General features: G+C 32.3%; 4 protein-coding genes across 5 annotated transcripts in view; 1 reads left to right on the forward strand and 3 right to left on the reverse strand.

Annotated features, from left to right (window-relative positions):
• Positions 1-9837, forward strand: part of LOC130902404 (TBC1 domain family member 1) — an 84825-nt gene extending 74988 nt beyond the window's left edge. For both annotated transcript variants that reach the window (XM_057814536.1, XM_057814537.1), the window contains 7 exons: positions 424-727; positions 788-975; positions 1160-1395; positions 1448-1768; positions 2536-2687; positions 3802-4054; positions 5416-9837. In XM_057814536.1, the coding sequence (XP_057670519.1) occupies positions 424-727; positions 788-975; positions 1160-1395; positions 1448-1768; positions 2536-2687; positions 3802-4054; positions 5416-6407 (2446 nt within the window). In that variant the 3' untranslated portion in view covers positions 6408-9837. The remainder of the gene's footprint in view (positions 1-423; positions 728-787; positions 976-1159; positions 1396-1447; positions 1769-2535; positions 2688-3801; positions 4055-5415) is intronic.
• Positions 9838-10806: 969 nt separating this feature from the next.
• Positions 10807-16790, reverse strand: LOC130902406 (uncharacterized). The gene is made up of 6 exons (XM_057814540.1): positions 16242-16790; positions 15583-16181; positions 13739-13947; positions 13472-13673; positions 13238-13412; positions 10807-10853 (listed from the first exon to the last, which is right to left on the reverse strand). Exons 1-6 carry the CDS (start codon positions 16480-16482, stop codon positions 10822-10824), a joined length of 1458 nt encoding a protein of 485 aa, XP_057670523.1. The 5' UTR covers positions 16483-16790; the 3' UTR covers positions 10807-10821.
• Positions 16791-17696: 906 nt separating this feature from the next.
• On the reverse strand, positions 17697-21201 carry LOC130901736 (protein pygopus-like). The gene is made up of 5 exons (XM_057813305.1): positions 20953-21201; positions 20150-20895; positions 19624-20091; positions 19337-19562; positions 17697-18073 (listed from the first exon to the last, which is right to left on the reverse strand). Exons 2-5 carry the CDS (start codon positions 20400-20402, stop codon positions 17953-17955), a joined length of 1068 nt encoding a protein of 355 aa, XP_057669288.1. The 5' UTR covers positions 20403-20895; positions 20953-21201; the 3' UTR covers positions 17697-17952.
• Positions 20411-21046, reverse strand: LOC130902295 (protein CUSTOS-like). Its single transcript, XM_057814288.1, has 2 exons — positions 20953-21046; positions 20411-20895 (listed from the first exon to the last, which is right to left on the reverse strand). Exons 1-2 carry the CDS (start codon positions 21044-21046, stop codon positions 20411-20413), a joined length of 579 nt encoding a protein of 192 aa, XP_057670271.1.
• Positions 21202-21275: the final 74 nt, after the last annotated feature.

Genomic DNA, 21275 nt, shown 5'->3' on the forward strand with positions numbered 1-21275 from the left:
AGGTCTTAACGACAATTCCTTGAAAAGTTAGTTACATATCTAAAAAATTAAGTTGCTTCTGTTTTGCGCTTAGATCAGTTTAAAAAAAACTGAACTTATCCATCTCCTTAACAGTTTATTACGCCCTTATTGAATCGCATCTCAGATATGCCCTTTCCTTTTAGGGTAAGACTCAATTTGAACGAATCTTTAAACTACAAAAAAAGATGTTTGATATTTACTCGGACTCACAGGGCTCACTGCAGAGACTTCTTTAGAAGATTGAAAATTCTGATTTATTCATTTTTGAATCCGTTTGCCTAAACGCGGAACACGATCATTACCTACCTACACCACATTGAGAATTAGTTAAGGGCTCAATACTTTACAATGCAAAAACATGCACAATAATTTGCTAATTGAAAATTTTAATATTGTTTTCAGGATAGAACAGTTGGATGACGAAGAACAGACTATAATATTAACGAAATTCCGAGGCGCCGAAACAGATTCCGTCCGCGAACAAAATGAATTTTTAATGATGTTATTAAGGGCTCATTGCGAGTCGAAACAATTAAGACACGTCCACGACACCGCCGAAAACAGATCAGAATTTTTAAATCAATATTTAGGCGGTGGCACTATTTTCACCAAAGCAAAAAGAAGCTTCGATCAACTATTAAAAAGAAGAATATCCAAAGAGGATTTCGGGGTGACCAGTAGAGGATTGAACCTTCCTATAAATAGGGTAATTTCTCACTACCACCATTTATTTTAATACATTTCTATTTATTTTCTACAATTACAGGAATCCTCTCCTAGCGTTAATGATATTTCTGATAGGGAATCTGAGCCTAGATCCAGATCATCAACAATAGGATCACAAAATGATCTCAAAGATACTCATCTTAACGTTAGAGATAACAACAAAAGTTCGGTATCTCCAGAAAAGAGTTTGCAATGTGAAAAAGGACTCAAATCACCTATGATGGACATGTGAGTAAACAAAATAACTTATCACTTGGTTGGGGGGGGGGGGGAGGTTTGGAGGTCAAAACAACATTAGGTATGTTGAGCAGGGCCTTACCAATTAGAGCTTCCGTATCGGTAGAACTGAGAGTAGTTTAGCGTGGTTGCCATATTAGTTGAGTTGTTCAAACCCTTAATTTTTGTTCTCCAGATTTTTGAAAGTTGGTAATAGTCATAAAACGACGATTCCTGATGTTGGATCATTGAATAGAGACGCGGGCTCTTGGAGACAGGCTATATTCAAAAGAGTAGCTACCCCCAAACAAGAAAATCAACAACCGCGAGATAGGAAGCGAACACGCGAAGAATTAAGAGTGTTATGGAAAACGTCCATTTATCAGGCCATACTTTTGGTTAGAATGGAAAAAGAAAATGCCAAAATTAGAGGTAGGAAATATTTTTAATTCATATAAATTGAATAATTATGATCGCGTTGCAGCTAAACAGGAAGAATCGGCTGTGAAAAGGATAAAATTGGAATACGATGAAATGCGATTGGTACAAAGAGAATTAGAAGTATGGGAAATGATCACAAACAAGGAAGGCGCTGCTGTCAAAGTGGATTCTCAAATGTTATTGCAAGCTATAAGACAAGGTGTACCGCGCGGTAAAAGAGGAGACGTTTGGCAATTTTTGGCTAAAAAATACGTCGCGAAAATCGCTCCTTTAGACACGTCGGCTTTCCCTAATTATAACGTGCCGTATGAAACTTTGCTAAAACAATTGACCTCCCATCAACACGCTATTCTCATAGATTTAGGTAAATATTACGAAATTAATTAATTGTTAAATTGAAAAAAAAATTATTTCTATTAATTTCAGAATTATAGTTAAACTTGACAACATCGTTTATTGTTAATTTGATAAACTTTGATTCCGAATCAGTCATGCGCACTACCAACAGTGTTGAATCAATACTAAACCGGTTCATAATCAAGCATGCGTATCACACAGCGATTCTAAATTGGTTATGAACTAGTTCATAGTTAAATGATAAGAGTTGGGATGCGATATGTTGAGGTTTTTGTATCGACACGTGTATGAGAAATAACCTCAAAAATCAATGACAATACGAGCAGAAAAATGACAAATGATAGTTAACGTCATTAATTGGTCACTTCTATATAAAAAAAAAGAAAATTTTATGGACGTCTAAACCGAAAAACAATTGATTTGTATACTAATATATTAATAGTATACAAAATATATTAATAGTATACAAAACAGTGTATACCGGGTGTCCCAAATGCTCAGCATATCATTAGAATGTAAAAAATGGTGATTGATAAGCAAATAAAATGTGTAGTTGAGGGAATAACGATTAGACATTATTTGAATTCCATAATTAACAAAATGGCGACCGTGAAATTGATACTAAAGAGTGTTACAAAGTTGTCAAATCAGGAAAATAACTTGAAGAATTATTAATTCTGATTTATTTTTAAAAACTAATTAAATTTTCATTGTATGATACTTTTTCTATTTAACTATGTAATATTTTCATTATCGAGATATATAATTTTGTAGGTAGGACATTTCCGAATCATTCTTACTTCAGTAGTCCTTTGGGACCTGGCCAACTAGCTCTATTCAATTTACTGAAAGCTTATTCCTTATTGGATCCTGACGTTGGGTATTGCCAAGGTCTGAGTTTCGTAGCTGGGGTTCTTCTACTTCATGTAAGTCAATAATATAACGTCCCCTCGTATTTTGACTCCAGAAAATTGAACAATAACCGAATTTTTTGAATCTTCGTTTTTACGGCCGATTTACGAAAAAAATTATGGACCTATTTACGTATAAATTGTTTCATTTTTACACGTAATCGAATGAAGTTTTCATATATTTGTTTGTCTATACAAAAAACAAACAAATTATATAAAAATATGTTGATTTTTTATGTTATTACAGTTTGAAATCAAAATACTTTCTTTCGAAATTGACCGGGGAAACACACAAATAAAAATATCCGTAACAAACCCCTCTGAGTGGTATTGGGATTATTTTCCTTCCTTTTCACAAATAATATACCTATTCGACAGATTGAAAACGTTGAAAATGTCCCTCGTGTTTTTTCTCAACTGATTTTAACAATAAATACACGATCAATCCAAAAATTCGCTTAAAAAAACACCCACAAAACCCACGTCAGTTTTTGACGTTACGTCAATTATGTCGTTGTCTCTTCTTACCATTACAACTGTCAAGTTTAATAACCTATCACGTATGTCTTGTAGCTATTCTTGTAAACAAGACAATCGATGTTATGTTAGAAGAAGATAAATCATAGATTAAATCACATGATGCAAGACCACCCCGTTTCTACTTTATATGAATTTAGTCTGATGCTTTGCAAACAAGTTATGTATGATTCTATTTGAAAAAGCGCGTTTAGAATAGCATTTAAAGTCATATAATTAAATAAAATCTTAAAAGAACTCATTTTAACAATAAATACACGTTCAATCTAAAAATTCGCTAAAAACAACACAGTAAACAAACCCACGTCGAATTCGACTTTTAGTATGTCAGTTTTTGACGTTACGTCAATTATATCGTTGTCTTTTTTTACCATTACTACTGTCAAATTTAAGAACTTATCACGTATGTCTTGTAAACAAGACAATCGATATTATGTTAAAAAAAGTGCGGTTAGAATATTATTTTTCATTAATCCGCCGTAAAAACGAACATTTTGAAAAAGTCTTTGAAATCGGATGATGTTTCATGAAACGAAGGGAACAAGATAATATAAAATCAATATTTATATACATCTAGTTAATTTTTTTTCAGATGGAGGAATCCAAAGCGTTTTCTCTATTAAAACATTTAATGTTTCGTAGAGGCATGCGCACGCAATATCTTCCGGATATGGTTAGCCTTCAAATAAAACTCTATCAACTTTCGAGACTTATACACGATCAACTTCCGGATATATACGATCATTTCGATTATTACGAAGTTGCTCCAACTTTATACGCAGCTCCTTGGTTATTGACAGTTTTCGCTTCGCAATTTCCATTAGGATTCGTCGCTAGAGTATTTGGTAAATAAAACCACGTGGTTGGTTCACTTTTAAACCGGAATTTTTGAATAAACGCGCGAAAAATTTAGTCTCGTAAAAGTGTTGTTAAACTGGGCCAAAAGGAGAAGAATTTACTAGTGTCTGTAGCACATCGCATCGTTAATTGTTTTTTAGTCAAAGATAATGTGAAATTCGCGGAAAATTATCGAAAATTCGGCATCATTGAGCAAATAATTTATGAACGACTCGGTTACGGCAAAATTTTAGCCAAATGAGCGCCAAGACTTCTGAATATTAAGCATAACTTAACACGCTGGAAGGAGAAAACTCACTACGTCTAAGGAGTGGAGGAAAGAAGACAAAAGCGCGCAAGTTAAAGCGAGAGTCACACTGTCGGCGGTGAAACATGTCTACAGATTAAAACGACGCATACAGTCGGCTTACAATGTAATAATTGAACGAATCGCGTTAGGAAATATTGAAACGCCCAATTTGTTGCCATGCGGACTGCGAAAACAATGCCTAGGTAGAATTCTTCGTGGCGCTGTTGGATTTCATGACAAGCCGAAAGATTTTTACGAAAAAAACCTTCCGGATATAGGACAAAAGTGTGTAGAGAAAAACTGTTAAAAAATTTCAGCTCTGTAACTGAGTTGTTACTTAGTATGGCAACACTGATGTGAATATGTCAATTCTGACAGAACGTGTTGTCATACGAGTGGTATTTAAGTTGTTTACAAATACTTGAAACATTTGGTAATGAAGCATAATCTGGAGCTACAGTGTTTCGCTGGTATTCCGTATTCAATCGTGGTCGCAATTCGCTACAAGATGAATTTGGTGAAGGTCGTACAAAATCGGCAAATGGTCGTCTGTTTTTTCGGAATACCTGGAGATGACGCCACCGTTTCATTAAAGCAACGTAGAAAGGTCAATTCTGGATGGTACAACAGCATTTGTGTGCAAGAAGTGTTTGAAAAATCAGAGAAACCAATCGCAGAAGATGAATCATTCTCAAACATCAATTCAAACGTTTTTGAACGGTCAAAACATCGAATTAATGGGACATCTGCCGTTTGGAACCCAATAATTTCTTCTTATTTCAGCAGATCAATCTGAAGAAGCGGTTGATACATTCAAATGACATGTTTTGGAGGTACCTTAATCGGAATGGGAAAAAATGCTTCGACTTGGTTCATGCGTATATAAAAATGTATTGATCTTAATGGGAAATACTTTGAAAAACATCCAATCCAATTATAAATATTTTATTTGTGAATAGCAATCCTCGTAATGAATTTTTTCGTAGCAAAATTCCGGTATAGATTTGAACTAATCCAAAATTCTCGAAAATTATAAAAACTAAAAATATTTTTTTACAGATTTGATATTTTTGGAAGGACCCGACGTCATATTCAGAGTGGCTTTGTCACTCTTAACGATCCATCGAGAAAATTTACTAGTTTGTGATAGCTTCGAAGAAATAATGAACTACCTGAAAGTCCAACTTCCAAACATCGATAAATCATCATTAGAAAAAATAATGAAAGAAGTTTATAGTACGGTTTATACGAAACAACTGAACGAATATAAAGTGGAATACCAAGTTTTACAGGAAGAGATGAATTCCTCGAAGCCCCAAGTAGAAATAATAAATAAATTAGAATCGGAAAATAAAAAATTGAACGAACAGAATAAAAATTTAACGAGACAAATGGAGTTGAGTTTATCGAACGTTCAACGATTGGAGAAGACAAGGACTTTACAACAAGCCCAATTGAACAAACTAGAAATGCAGAACAGAGCATTGGACGTAACCGTAAGCACTTTGGGATGGTTCGTAAATTCTTTAATAGAACAAAAAGTAGACCTCGATATACCGGACGACGTGCAAAGAATAATTTCACAATTATCCTTCACGGAACGGGTGAAAAACGAAGTTAAACAAAACAACCTTCTACGAATGTTCCAAAAAAGTCCGGAAAAAGTTATGACCAAATCGCAAAGTTTGAACAAAATTAATTTACCTACTAGTATATTAGAAGAAAACCGATCGAGAACCAACAGTTTTAGTTCCAAAAAAGATTCTACTGAAAAAGTGTCGAAATTTTTTTCCGATTCACACAATAACATCCTACAACAAAAAATCCATCCTAAAATTGATGTAACTTTGGAAAATAAACCTTCCCCTACCAATTCGGAGGATAGTGGTATAATTACACCGGGTAGTGGTCCTGTTAGTCCTAAATCAACGGAAACTCACCCCCTCAGTAATTGCGATGTAACGTTCACGTTTAACGGTACTAGAGAATTGAAAAGTATCAAGAATATTAAAAATCTAAGACACATTTCACCCGATATTATGAGTAAATGATTCATACAATATTTTAGATTTAGATTAGATTTAGATATTCATTTTTATTTATCGGTTGAAAGTATTTTGTTGTGACTTTACATTAAAAATAAAACAAATTATCATCTTGATTCACCTCTAGATGTTTCAACTGGGCTCTCGAGAACTTCGTAGTCTTCTTTTATCTCTAGTTAACCATCACTCAATAAGTCGTGTGACTAACTAACATATTTTGATATCAACGGATAGCCAGTAGTCACTGAGGGTTAGATCTGGACTATACGGTGGATAAGAAAGCAATTCGAAGTGTAATTGGTTCAATTTAACGACTTGTGATTCGAGGTTATGTCTTGTGCAATAGTGGTTGTTTCCTCGATATAAGAGGCCGTTTTTTCTTGATTTTTGCATTCGAACGATCCAACAACTCTATATAATATTCCCAATTGATTGTTTCCTCCTTTTGGAAATAGTCGATGAATAATATTCCATACGCATCCCATAATACTGAAGCCATAACCTTGCCAGCTGACTGTTGTGTCTTTGGACCTGGTTCACCGACTGCAGTCCACTCAGATGATGATCGTTTTGGTTCCGGAGTGAAGTGATGGATCCATGTTTAATCCTTTGTCACATATGGACGCAAAAAATCTGATTTATTACTTGTAAACATGCCCAAACGCAGCTCTAAAATATCAACTCGTTATTATTTTTGATCTACTGTGAGAAAACGCGGTACCCACTTTAAAAAAGCTGTCTCATGGTCAAATGTTCATACAAAATTGTAAACACACTGCCTTCTGATCTCTTTAGGGCCTCAACTGTCTCACGCAATTTCAATTTACGATTAGAAATCACCAATTTGTGGACTGGTGTTTGTTTTCTTGTGTAACTGCTTCAATTGGCCGACCAGAACGTTCACAATCTTCGGTGTCTATACGACCACGTTTATATTCAGCAAACCAATAAAAAATAGTTATTTTCGATGAAGAATAACACTTTTGAAGCCATTGCAGAGCTTCTGCAGTATTTTTTTTTTTTTTGACATCAAGAAGCAATGTTAAACAAACGAAATTATTTTGAAAATAACAAAAGTACCTTCACTTAAATTGCTGTCACTTTTTTCTAACTAATCCAAATGTCATGAAATTTGACACAAAATATTTTGAAAGTTGATACTTCATAAACGTCATATGTTTTTGACAATGTCAGCGCCATCTGTGTGTCAGTCACAAAACTTACTGAGTGATGTTACATCTCCGAAATAAATATTACAATTAATGTACTAATGACTTCAGTAGTTATATGATATATTTTCGATTTGAATTACTACTGGAGTTAAAATGAGATTTGGTTCACTTTTAAAGAAAATCTATTTATATGTGAGCAGATCGTGTAAGCACAATTTACACCGTAACGTGGTCGGTTGGTACCAATGATTCATGTTTGACAGTTGACTTAACAAATATCACTTAAATTAAAAAGTTTGTAGAAGTCGGAAGAAAACATTTCCTGTAAGCGGTATATTGGGTGAAGGACTTCATTTTACACCAACCAGAATTACCTCCATAAATAATTTAATACTTGTTAAATCAGAAAACAATTATGAAAAATGTATGACCAGGTGTCAGATAAATGGGCCACTATTATGACAGAAAATTTGTTAATCGTTTTTTTTTATATTTAGTTATAAATGCTCAACAATGTAGATGACTTAGACTATGTTAAAGCGAAAGTTAAATATCCGTCAAAATATTGGCGCAACGTCTAGTCAGCTGTCAAAATGAAACTGTCATTCAGGGTCACCAACTCATTACATAAAATTACCAAAAATCATTTAAAAATGGAATCCAATATGGAAACAAACAAATAATATTTTAGAACTTTTTGATTAACATCAATTCTCAAATGAAACAAATCTATAATACTCAATATATTAAACAAAATAAATAATAGAAAATTGAAATACTGTTTATAATAAACAAATATACAGGATGATAATAAAATAGCAGATTGGGGATAGAGTGTGATATATAACGTTTTAAATGGAAGTTAGTATAAAATGTATGTTTGTTAGTTTAATTTGTACTTAAGTCAATGTTATTAAATATATGATTTTTAATTGAATTTTTAATATACAAGTTGAGTTTTTAGCGAAAAAACAAAACAGTTGTTTATAAAAGATACTCAAAGAAAAATATTTACTTAAAAAACATTTTTTCTTATTCACATATAATTTAACCACTCGGGTTCTGAATTGCCGTCTCTGTGTGCGTCAAATTTGCATTTTCCCTTTGCCCTTGAAACACTAGATAAACGTTCGGGTTTCATACGGTTCAAAATTGCGCTTCAAACACAAATTTCAAGATTGAGGTTATGTAGACATTTTTTAAAAATGAATTTAACGTGGATTCAGAAGATTTTTTCTCGTACATTATTGGTTGCAGAAATAAACTTCAATAATGCATCATCACTTAATGAAGAAGACAATAAAAGGACCCAAAATATTATCTACTCGTGTTCTAAATTGTCGTCTCTGAGATGTGTGTGTCAAATTTGCGTTTTCCCTTTGCCCTTCAAACACTAGATAAACGTTTGGGTTTCATACGGTTCAAAATTGCGCTTCAAACACAAACTTCAGGATTGAGGTTATTTAGACATTTTATAAAAATGCAAGGAATGTCTAGTGCGAAGCTTTCGCACTAGACACTCCGCCATTTTTGACATATATGCGTCAGTCGGCGTTGTGTTACAGTCACGTAAACATGTCCGCCATTATTGATGCTCCCGTTAAGTGTGAATTACGAAATGTGATTCGTTTTCTACAGGCTGTAGAAATCCATTGGAGAAAGAGGAAAACTTCATGAGTGATGGTGTTGTGCGTGATTGGTGTCGAAAGTTTAAAGATGACATGATGAAGGGGGCCAACGACGCAAATATGTCGTTTCTCATAACCTAGTTCAACTAGTTGAGAGATTGGTTAAAAAACCGCAAATTCACAGAATTTCCAGAAGTTTCATGATCTGTTTTGTACTCTATTGCTACTGAACGGTTAGGGTACATTGGCGGCAACTTTCTTTTAAGGGGGTATCGAAAAGCTTGTCCATAGATATGAAAAATGTCTCAATATGTTTTATATAAACTTGTCTTTTATTTATAGCCTATCGGATGTTGAAAAAAAACGTCACTCGTAGATATTGCGTGTTCTACGTTATAAATTAATTTTAGTAACTTTATTTTTTTAATCATATTGTATATTGGTACCCGAAGATACATTTCTTATTAGTGATTTTGATCGATAAGTTCAAAATTTTTTAAACAATGTCTTAAAAATAGTTGTCAAACCTAAAAACTCGCCCTGTATATCGAAATACTTTTAATTTATATTGTATATTTTATATAATGTTCCATTATTTGTTTAGTGAAATTAAATATAAGAAGTTTTTACAAACAATTTATCTTTTTTTTAATTTTTCAAAATTTCCTGTATCCCTTTTCAAAATTTTGATATTTAATTTTCTTAAAGGGAAATTGGTTAAGTCTAAGAACAGAAAATAATTCGAGGGGGCTAAATCTGGCTAATAAGCCAACTGAAAAAAAATTGGTTTTTCTAACTTATTCGATATTTTTAACGAAAAATTTTTGATAAAAATAGCGAAGTTGGCCATATAAATATAAAAATAATTAAAAAAGTTAAATTTCTTTTTTAATTAGTCATGATAAAATGACCTTTGGAATATTAGTCATAACGAGTTGTAGGGAATTTCAATTTGATTCATATGAATATTGTTGCTGACATATTAGTAACGTGACGTAAGACCTTTCTCAGATTCTGATGCAGAGGAGCCAGAAGAAATCAAATTTAAGATTTTTTTTTAAAATCAATATTGGAAGTGAAGAATCGCAGCCGAAGAATTTAAAATATTATTCCGACCATATTTTGTATGAAATTTTCCAACTGCGGCCGCTAAACTTTCATTATTTTCAAAATATTGTTGTATTGTGTAAAACTCCATTTTTCCTATCCTTAAACTGTCAGCTGTCGTTTTTTTTTTGTTTTTTAGGGTGGTCTACACTTTATTGCATAATTTGCGGCAAATTTAAATCTTGTGACACCCTTTATAAGTCAGTTTATTAAATGTAATGTTAATTCATTTCACCGACTAAATTTTATGTTACATTTTTGAACTAATAACATTTTATATAAAATCCGAATCATTCTGAAAATAATTTTGGATTTTTCAACTCATTCGATATTTTTAACCAAAAATTTTTGATAAAAATGTCGAAGTTAACCATATAAATAAAATAAAAACAATCAAAAAAGTTAAATTTCTTTTTTAATTACAAAGTCATGGTAAAACAACATTTGGAATATTAGTCATAACGAGTTGTAGGGAATTTCGATTTGATTCATATGAATATTGTTGCTGACGTATTAGTCACGTGACGGAAGACGTTTCTCGGATTCTGATGCAGAGGAACCAGAAGAAAACAAATTTTTATGTAAAAATACAAGTTTTAATAGTGAAATTCCAGAACTTCCTTAAAATTATACAAAAAAGAAAACAAATATTTAGAAGGTAAAGTTCGGGCACAACAATGGAATTTTTTTAAAACCAATTCTTGTCACACATTTCAACGGCCCTAATTTTTCGAAAAATTTCAAACTTTACCTCTAATGTATATACGAAAAAAGCGATGTAAATGCTTACTAAAGGCAAACTGTCAATTTTTTTTACAAAAATCTTTCTAAGGAATGAGAAAAATATCACATCAGTTTACCTAGTAGACAACACTGGGCAGTAAAAAATCATAAAAACTGATTTATTTATACACAAACGGACCGTATCAGTTTATAACAATTACGGATAAACGTAGGAAAAAAATCATCGATACGATCCTTAAAATAACAATTAATAAAAAAAATATCCCCCCCTCAATGCTTTCCCAAGTATGAAACGAAAATACTAAGCAGACGCTTGTTTTATTAATAATCATTATCAGATTCGATGCCACCCTGTATATTAATAAACAAAATTGTAAATTGATGAATTATTCGTTATATTGCATCACCCTGTATATAGATTTTATGTATTTATTAAATCAAAAAAGTTATTTTTAAAGATTTGTTTATTTTTTTGTGACAAATTTTCCTTATAAGTAACATACAGGGTGTGTGAAAGCTAAACTCGTCTAATTTAACATTTTTCAATGTAATCAATCCCTTCTTTCTAACCCCTTCAAAAGACAAGTACAACCCCGAATTTTTTTAATTGGAAATAAAGGCTTATGACGTTTCATACAAAATATTATAAAACAATTTTAATCGGGGTAATAATATTGAAATTTTTTTAATAGAGAATAAAAAAATTATTCAAATGACATATTTTAAACCTACACGTCTAATTTAAACAACTCACATTGAAGAATGTCAATCTTTAATTTAAGTTTTGATCAATATGTGGGTGGCCCAAATGTTTTTTTTCATGTTTCGTACCAAAATATATAAGTTTCCTAGACAAATAAAAGTTTCTTGTAGAAATAAATGGAACAATAACGAAATTAACAAAAAAATCGATTTTTGACGATTTTACAAATATCGTTTTTTTTTGGGACACCCTATATACAGTAACCGAAATAATAAGTTCTGGTTGTGACACGCTGTATAAGCTGTATAAGTTTCTTGTAGGAAGAAATGAAACAATGTGAAAAATAATGAAAAAAATCGATTTTTGATAATTTTAGAAATATCGTTTTGTTTGGGACACCCTATATACAGTAACCGATATAGTGAGTTCTGGTTTTGACACACTGTATAATAGTATTATCCACGATAGTCGTTTAGCAAAAATTAGCATCTTTAACGATTATATCACTGGTTTCATTTTACGTCTACCAAATATTCCTCGTTTTCGTCTTGGGTCATTCGAAAAGTTGAAAGGGGAAAATCTTGTATGATATTTTCACAAGTCTAACATGTTATCCAAATAAAATTGAAACACCCTCATAGAAAATCACAATCTATCATAAAAACAGATCAAATCACAACTTTGACGGATCATTTCGCAAAATAATAATATTGAAAAATAATCAAATTACATCAGTTAAATTTTGCATGACACTATAAACTTTTTGACATCTAATGCCTAATCTGTCACAAAATATCGTTTTCATGTAAAGTATTTCATTTTTAAATAGATACGCCGAGTACGAATCAATTCAAACTAATACACAAATCACACTAAAATCTGTAATATGAATCAGATTTCGATTGGTGTTGTGGGTCAAGGACTCAAACTAAGAGATTTTTTAATACCAACGTTTCGATCCTTCATCAAGACTAAAATTTTACAGTACATCATAATTCAAACCTTGAGGAAGTTAAAGAAATAATAAAATTAGAAAATAAAACAATAATCAGATAAATATTGTAATTCGAATACAAAAAAGGAATTAATTTTTCAAAAATTGGAATTCTGTTTAAAAAAAATTGCTAATAGAGGATTGGATTTGGACAAAAAATGTGATACTATATCCCTAGATAAAGGGCAGAAGATCATAAAGAAAATATTTGAAAAATTAGTGGTACGATTCCCAAAACTGTTCAAAAATGGAAAATTGTCATTAAAAGTTTTGATAGAAGATTTAATTTAAACCAAAAACTTAGACTCAGATCACAAGAAAAATGATGATAAAGAAAATTAAAGAAATTGTAATTTAAATATGAAAAACAACAAGAATTTTTTTATATTTTGAAAAACTTTATATAAAATTAAGTGTGTACTAGTTTCAATTAACACGTACATAAAAAAATTGTATTCACCGGGTTAGTCGTTTCAAATTCCTCTTACTTTGTTTGGAACAGACGAGATGCTGTTGAATTTTCGGAGGACTTGGAGGTTCCGTTATATCTGAACTAGTTTTAGTCGTTTCCAAAGGTATCACTGGAACTAGTGATGTTTTACGAGTCAATTTCTTCATTGGACGTGGCACAATTCTTGCATTCGAAGCCGAAAAGATTTTTACCTACAAAACGAATATGAATAATGATTAAATAAGTAGATTAGTATCAATAAACTATCTACTTCTGAATTATCCATGAACGATTTAGACAGATTCCTTTTAACGTTATGTTTAGGTGTCGAAACTGCATAATCAGAAAATGTACCAGACGATTCATCTCTATTCGACATGTTTAGATTAAATGACGAAGAAAATATGGAATTTGAAATATCTGTCATGTAATCACTCGTCGTTGTACAATTACTCAAATCTCCCAATAAACTTCTGCAAAAGTAAACAAAAATCAGTAGATATTGTAGATTATATCATACCAAAGATGATAACCTCACCTATGTTTGGTAGTATTTAATAATCGCGCATTATTGCATTTATCTATGAATGCTTTTGGGCTATTCGCAAAGCTATCACATTTTATACAAACGATATATCCACATCTAGTGAAATTTTGACATTGCGCTATATCGTTTTCTACCACGGAGGGTTTCTGACATTGTGGGCACTTTATTAACGATTGATTTCTATTCAGCTTTTTTGCAAACTAAAAAATAACATTACAAACATAAAAAAATGAAATATATCATTCAAATTACCACAATACAAATAAAATTTTATATAAACGATTCAATTAAAATACTGATTTCTGAAATATTTTTTAGGTTGATCCATATCTACTTTCCAATTTTCAGTATCACGTCTAGTTACATCTGCTTCAATTTGTGTACACAATATTTATTTGTATGTAAATTTTAAAATGTACAAAAAGTATAATGAAATTAATCCCCGCACTCTGAAGTTTCAAAAATTTTGAAGGTTGTTCTACTGCATTCCAAAACGGCAAAAGGCTAAGAATGAAACTTTTATAAACACTTTTAAGGTATTACAATTAAGGCATTTGCTCCAGAATATTGCTTTCCAAAAAAAATTTATAATATCCCACTACCACCTCAATGTGGTGAAATCGCTATTACATAAGTTTCAGTGGTTATTCTAAGTTGTTCCACAGAACGATCCTGGAACAACCCCAAACAATCACCAAAATCGCAATACTTTGGAAATGTCGTTCCAGTTCAAAAAAGCAAACAAAACAAACAATTTTCTGTAAAAGCTTCGTTCTCAGCCCTATGCAACTCTGGAACAAAGTAGAACAAACCTAGAACAACCACTAAACTCTAGGAAAACCTATGACAACTCATCTAATAGCGATTTTTTGAAATTAATATTATAGTGGTATATTAGTTGAATAAAATAATCAATTTTTTTTAAAGCAATATTCTGTTGCAATTGAGAACAAACTTAGAACAACTGCTAAAATTGCGATACCAACAGTGACAACTCAGTTTTTTTCCTCAATTTGCTCTAAAAGTTTCACCTTCAGCCTTTTGTTTAGGAAAAAAGTAAAAGAAAACTAGAACAACCTGGAACAACTTTAAAAAATTTTGTTAACTCCAAAGTGCAGTCCCAACTTCTTGGAGGTGAAAATTACTAACCATTCAACAATTATAAATAAAAACAATAAGACCATGTAATTTTCATATTAATTTATTTTGTAACAAATAAATCTGTATCAAAGTGCCTCATACAAAAATAAAAAATGATAAAAATAATCAATTTAAATTGATTTTTCACAGACTCAGTGAGTTGACAAACATTTGGAAGATTTCGTACAAAGTGTTTACAGCATTTTACATAAAAAAGCTTTTTTTCAAAATAAGTGCGTCCACATATAATAAAAATTAATAATTCATAGCGAGGTTTTTATATGGATGGTCATGGATTCAATACAAAATTGATGATACTGTACAAGTCAGGGTAGTCATAAAGAAGAGATAACCTAACCAGTTAGAAATATACATAAATAAACAAATCATAAACTAAACATCATTTTAACAAATCGGTCCTTAAAATACAAACAACAGATTCCGTACATTGTTTAGGAGCGATTTAGATAAAAAATCAAGTGTATTTCTCACAAAATACCTGCACAACACTGAAATTGTTCAATTGAACCCCTGATTCTTCATTTACATTGCTGAAGAATCATATTGAATAACATTTTTTTGGATTTTTCAAGATTCAATTGAACCAGGTCAAAAATGTATTACTACCAATGTAAATGTCACAATGTTATCAAATATTTCAATAAACACACTGTTATGTTTAAACATGTACTTACATGAACAAAATTGATGAAATTCTTTGATCCGGGACTGGCTTCTTGTTCTGTATCTGAACTACTATCTTTTTCAGGGGAACCAGGTGGGGTTATCCTATAATTTTCTTTGTGGTGTTTATAAAACTCAGAATAAATCAAATATCTACTTGAAGCATCATGATTTGATAAAATTGCTTCTTTGAAACCATTGGAAACTTGTGCTAATCTATACAGATCCCCATTAGATAAATCTTTGAAAATTATATTCATGATTACATTGTTTGATATTATTGTTTTTAAGAGATTCTGTTTTGGTATGTGAAAAAGCCTCTTTTTAACGTGATTCGATGATTTATCATTTTTAAGTGGAGTAGCTGGTTTTTTGCCTTCGAGAGATGGTAATTCTGGGTATAGGATATCGTATGCTTCTTTATTTAAGGGTGATTGTGATTGCATACCAAATTGAGCAAAATTCTTGATAAAACTATTAGTATTTGCTTTTTTTGTAATTGTATCTCTACTATATTTAACTTGTTGCTCTGGAGTATTGGGAACTGAACAGAATTTACGTTTATCTAGGAATTTAGACATCTTAGATGATTGTGATTGAATAACTGAATCTAAAATTTACACATCAATAAATATACATGAAAATTAAAAAAAAAAACAAAAAATCTTACCTTTTTCATGATTGTTATTTAAATGAATTTTTTCAAAAGTATTCATAAAGGATCCATTTAAAGTACTGGAAAATTGGGGCGAGCAATAATCCATGAATTCTGATAAGTTATGTTTACAATTGTCGATACAAGAAGCCTTCCTCTTCCTATTACAAGGAGTCCCATTTTGAAAACTAGAAGTATGTATCTCGGAAGAATCCACATAACCTGAATCGGAAGGATTTGGAGAAAAGTTGTTCATTTTGGGGAATCTGGATCCAAACAGATGGTTTCAAAGGAAAAAAAACAACTTGTTAAACTTTCACATTTACATAAAAGGGGGAATTTAAAAATCCAGGAAACAACACAACAACATATTAAAATGGCGCCATCGAGTAGTGGCCCAGGAATATTAACTACGATACGAAAAATATATCCATGATTATACTTATATTTGACGGTTTATTATAATTATTTCAATCAAACGAAATGAATATAATCGTTTTTTTAAATATATCTTTTTACAAACCACAACAATCACAGAGATAAACTACCGTATTAAAATTGACAGTTGACATAACTTTTTAATAGCGCAAACATTTGAACAGACTTAATGACGTCAAAAATACAAGAGAAAAAGGTTATAACATAATAAAAATCATGTTATATATTATAAATAAGAAATATTGATTAATTAAGCTCCAGAATTGAACGAGCATTGATTTGTAATTTCGATTTCACAAACAACTTGTATTAAAAAGAGCAACTCAAATTATTTCTATGAAGAAGTTAGAAATAACATTATAGTGTACCCAGGGTAAAAATTCACTGTAACGTAAAAATGTACATGTAAATCAGTGCTTCAGTCCTCAAACAAAGGTAAAACTTTCAGTCTCTGGAGACGATAACTTTGATATCGAAGCGCGCGTCAGGCAGTGTAATTGTGAGTGTTGGTGTAGTGGTAGTCTAACCAGTGTAAATATCACCAACGGTTCCAGAAATTACAGCTTGGGTTACAGGAAAATCCTTTGAATTAAAAGTAAATTTAAATTCAATGAGAAAATTTGCAAAACCGAGTTATCCCGCTTCGACCCACCAATTTGATAGACGAAGTGAAAGCTATGCTATTGAGAACGCGCCATTTAGGTGGAACGAGACAAAGGGTAATACTATTAAATGGAATGCACACATAGAGTTCTCCTTTGCCGTTCCCACCTCTCAAACATTCGACATCATTGCGATCTAATCAGAATAGAGTAGAGAAAGGAACAGAGTGGTATACTGGTGTTATTTCTCTCTCTATCAGCTCATTCCATATCTCGCTCTCTCTATCTTTAATATTAACTATGAATGTACCCCATTCGATATTTTTGACAATTGATATAATGAATTTTTAGCGTCGCACAACATTAAGCGGTTAATTGCATTATGTCACATTTAGTATGTATAAGGAAGGTTTTAAATAAAACTACAGTATAATTTTTTAGCTATATTTAAAATTTGCAAATACTCACAATTAAATTAAAAACTCAATTACTTCAGTGCGACATTTGAAATAAGTTGAATACAAAGCTTACTAACAATTATCAACGATATACAAGACGTCCAATTACAAATTATTTTTGTAATATATTTTTTTCACTCTTATCTATTTTTTGCATATAAAATTCTTAACTAACTATTTAAAAAGGATTTGTCCATTCCGCAAACGGCCTTTGAAGAAAAGATGATATTAAGGTTTAAATTTAACCAAAGGTATATTTTTCGATTGTAGGCATTTGTCGCATACCCACTCTGCGTATACCTCAGCTGTTAAAAGTTGAAACGCGGCTTCAGTCAAACCGGTGCAACCCCTATAACAACACAATATTCTTCAACAATGGATTGGGAAAGTTTTTTACAGAAATATATATATCAAATTATAGATTCTGGGCAATTATTTCCAAATTCCATCTCCTTTGAACAGCCTGATGTCTATCGACCTTTTTGCCGATATTAACATCCCCAATGGCTCGCAATTGCAAGGAGAGGTTTATAACCACTGACTAGTTTCGTCTCATCAGAGTAGTATAAAAGCGGCAGAATATATTTTCGAAATTATTTCAGAAGTGAATAATCATTTATTTTGATATATTTGACACATCTCATTAGTGGTTCGCACTTGGAACCGAGGTTGGCGCTAGATAGCGTTCGCTGAGAAATGCTTAACTACAAGAACCAAAAAGCGATGCTCTTTCACGTTGGCTTCAGTTCAAGTCTCTAGCCCGAAATAGTGTGTGTTATACCACACTAATGTGGCTTAGTAACGTCGAAAATATTCAGTGGTTACAAAACTATCCTTGCGATTGCGAGCCAATGGGGATTGTATATCGACAAAAAGGTCGATTGACATCACGTTTTTCAAAGGAGATGTAATTGAATATTCGTCAAGGTATTAGCCAGGAAACTAGTTGTTTTCTCCTTTAATTTAATTTAAGATTGAATAGTAGGAATCATTTATTTTGATATATTGGACATACCTCATTAATGATTCAAAGTTTAAAGCGAGGATGGCGCCTGATGGCGTTCATTACGAAATATTTAACTACTTGAACCAATGGCGATGCTCTTTGACGTTATATTCAGTTCAGGTCTCCAGCCCAAACGAGAGTTTGTTATACCACTCTAATGAGACTTAATAAGGTCGAAACCATACATTTTCGAAATATATGGACATAGAACAAGGAGGAACGAGAAAAAAAAGAAGACCAAGGAAAAAATCGTACGAAGAGGTGACGAAAGACCTAGAGAGAGAGGGAGGTAGAGAGAGAGAAGGAGAGAGAGAGAGGGAGAGAGAGAGAGAGGGAGAGGGAGAGGGAGAGAGAGAGGGAGAGAGAGAGAGAGAGAGAGAGAGAGAGAGAGAGAGAGAGGGAGGGGGAGAGAGAGGGAGAGAGAGACAAAAAACCAATAGAATTGAAAAAAATATACAAGAAGGTTGATTTTTCACTTCTTTACAACTGATTTATGAAAAATTAATAAAGAAGCATTTTTAAAAGGAAAAAAATGGAATTCATCTTTACAAAAAAGTTATGAACAATTATAATAGAAGAAATGTCTTTTTTAAACATATTGCTCACCTGTGAAACCAAAAGTTGCACCCACTTTCACATAATATGGCTTGATCATTGTCATGTACTTCCTTGTGGCACACCCCACAAGGATAAATCGGCGGAGCATTCGGATTTTGGGAATTGAAAACCATTGGTTGATCCGCTGGATACACTTTACCAGCAGAAACCGGCATAGGTTTTGAATACATATTATTCATCGGCGACATTATAAAATTATTATTCATAGGTGGACCTAAAACAGAAAACACGTTTCAATTCTCATACAAATAGTAACAATAATTGGTAGTACTCACCTACTGGTGGTCCATTACCGGAATTCATATTCATTCCAGGTCCTTGTCCAGGACCTCCATGCGATCCATGAGACATTTGTGGTCCTCCCATAGGTGGACCATTCATGGGATTATTCATCCCACCGCCATTCATAGGACCATTATGACCCATTGGACTAGCATTACCTGATCCATGGCCAGGCATTGGACCCATATTACCAATAGGACTATGCATAGGAGGACCTGTCATGTTCATGTTAGGTCCCATAGGTCCTCCTCCACCTGGACCATTGGGACTGGGCATCATATGGGGCGGACCGTGACTAGGACCCATATGATTCATCCTAGGACCGTTCATCATCATGGAATTATTCATTTGGTGGGCGTTGGGGCTGTGCATGATAGGGGAATTCATACCCATAGATGGGTTAGGACACATTGGCCTATACATACCCATGTTGTTTGCCATAACCATATTCGGATTGGGACCTATATAGATATTGAAGAAAAAATTATAACAATAATTGAATTATTTTGTTAATATTACCTCCCATGACCATTTGGGGCCCACCGTGGGGTCTAGACATACCGGTATTAACATTACTGGGACAATCATCAAAAGGGTTCGATGCTACTATTGTATCACCATAACCAGATAAAGGAGGAGGTAGTAAATCTTGAACACTGGGCGGAGGTTGGATAGGGGCATTTTTTCTTTTCCTTTTAGGATTAGAAGGAGCAGGGGGTAAGTCTGAAGGTAAATTGGGGACGTTCAATCTAAACGGCGGCATGTGAGACATTATTATTGTTAATAAATAAACTTCGATTCAACTAACTGTAATGTACCATTTTTATCTTGTTTGTAATTGAATAATTTTTTAGATTTTGTTCTGTTCGACCAATATTTAATGTCTTTTTGTGATAAAATTTCCGCCCCAGACACTGTTATACTCTTCAAATCCTCTTCTTTCACTAGTATATTGCGTTTCACTGCGAATTTCTTCACTGGTTTTTCAATAGGCAATTCCTCACTTTTACCCGCTTTCAATAACTTGTCTGAATTATAAAATAACTTAACGCCACTAGTAGTCTTCTTTTTCTTTCTATCAACTTTATCCTCGACGGCATAATTAATGTTTTTTTCCAACTGTTTATCCAAAATGAAAGATAGTTGTTTAGCTACGTATTTTTGAAATTCTGGAGTTACTTTAAGGAAGTTGAACTGTTCATTTTCGTCTACAGTTTTACGTAGACTTGCAAGTTCTACAACAGGCTGTAATTTTTCTTTTGATTCTATAAAAAAAAGATTTCAACAATTTCATACTTATTTTTGAAAAACTAAATAATTACCTTGTATTGAACTGTATAGGTTTTCTTTAAAAAACTGAGGATCTTGTGCTTCTTTTATTAGGGCTAAATCTTCATCTGAACTATCAGAGGACATTTTTTAGAAATAATACAGCGTTATCCATATTTTTATAAATAAATGTTTTGTAATTTGTTTAAAGTCTTTGTGTTCAATAACTTCATGAAACGCTATAGTTCCAAAAAAGACAAAGAGAGCGTTAATCATTATACATTCTAAAGCGCGTATAAGACAGAGATAGATAATAAGTTTTTAAGTTGGCGTCACTTCAAAATTAGGCATTTTTTAAAATTTCACATTGAAATTA

This window comes from Diorhabda carinulata, chromosome X, assembly GCF_026250575.1.
Source record: "Diorhabda carinulata isolate Delta chromosome X, icDioCari1.1, whole genome shotgun sequence".
Classification (NCBI taxonomy): domain Eukaryota; kingdom Metazoa; phylum Arthropoda; class Insecta; order Coleoptera; family Chrysomelidae; genus Diorhabda; species Diorhabda carinulata.

Bases quoted from the DNA above. Each gene is read 5' to 3' on its own strand.
- LOC130902406 (XM_057814540.1), bottom strand. From the start codon at position 16,482: ATGAACAACTTTTCTCCAAATCCTTCCGATTCAGGTTATGTGGATTCT. The intron at 13,674-13,738 runs GTGAGGTTATCA...TTACTTTTGCAG, and splicing joins TTAAATACTACCAAACATAG to AAGTTTATTGGGAGATTTGA. The intron at 13,413-13,471 runs GTAGATAGTTTA...TTCGTTTTGTAG, and splicing joins CGTTCATGGATAATTCAGAA to GTAAAAATCTTTTCGGCTTC.
- LOC130902295 (XM_057814288.1), bottom strand. From the start codon at position 21,046: ATGTCCTCTGATAGTTCAGATGAAGATTTAGCCCTAATAAAAGAAGCA. The intron at 20,896-20,952 runs GTAATTATTTAG...TTTTTTTTATAG, and splicing joins CCTATACAGTTCAATACAAG to AATCAAAAGAAAAATTACAG.
- LOC130901736 (XM_057813305.1), bottom strand. From the start codon at position 20,402: ATGTCTCACATGCCGCCGTTTAGATTGAACGTCCCCAATTTACCTTCA. The intron at 20,092-20,149 runs GTAATATTAACA...ATATCTATATAG, and splicing joins GCCCCAAATGGTCATGGGAG to GTCCCAATCCGAATATGGTT. The intron at 18,074-19,336 runs GTGAGCAATATG...GTGTTGTTATAG, and splicing joins TGCAACTTTTGGTTTCACAG to GGGTTGCACCGGTTTGACTG.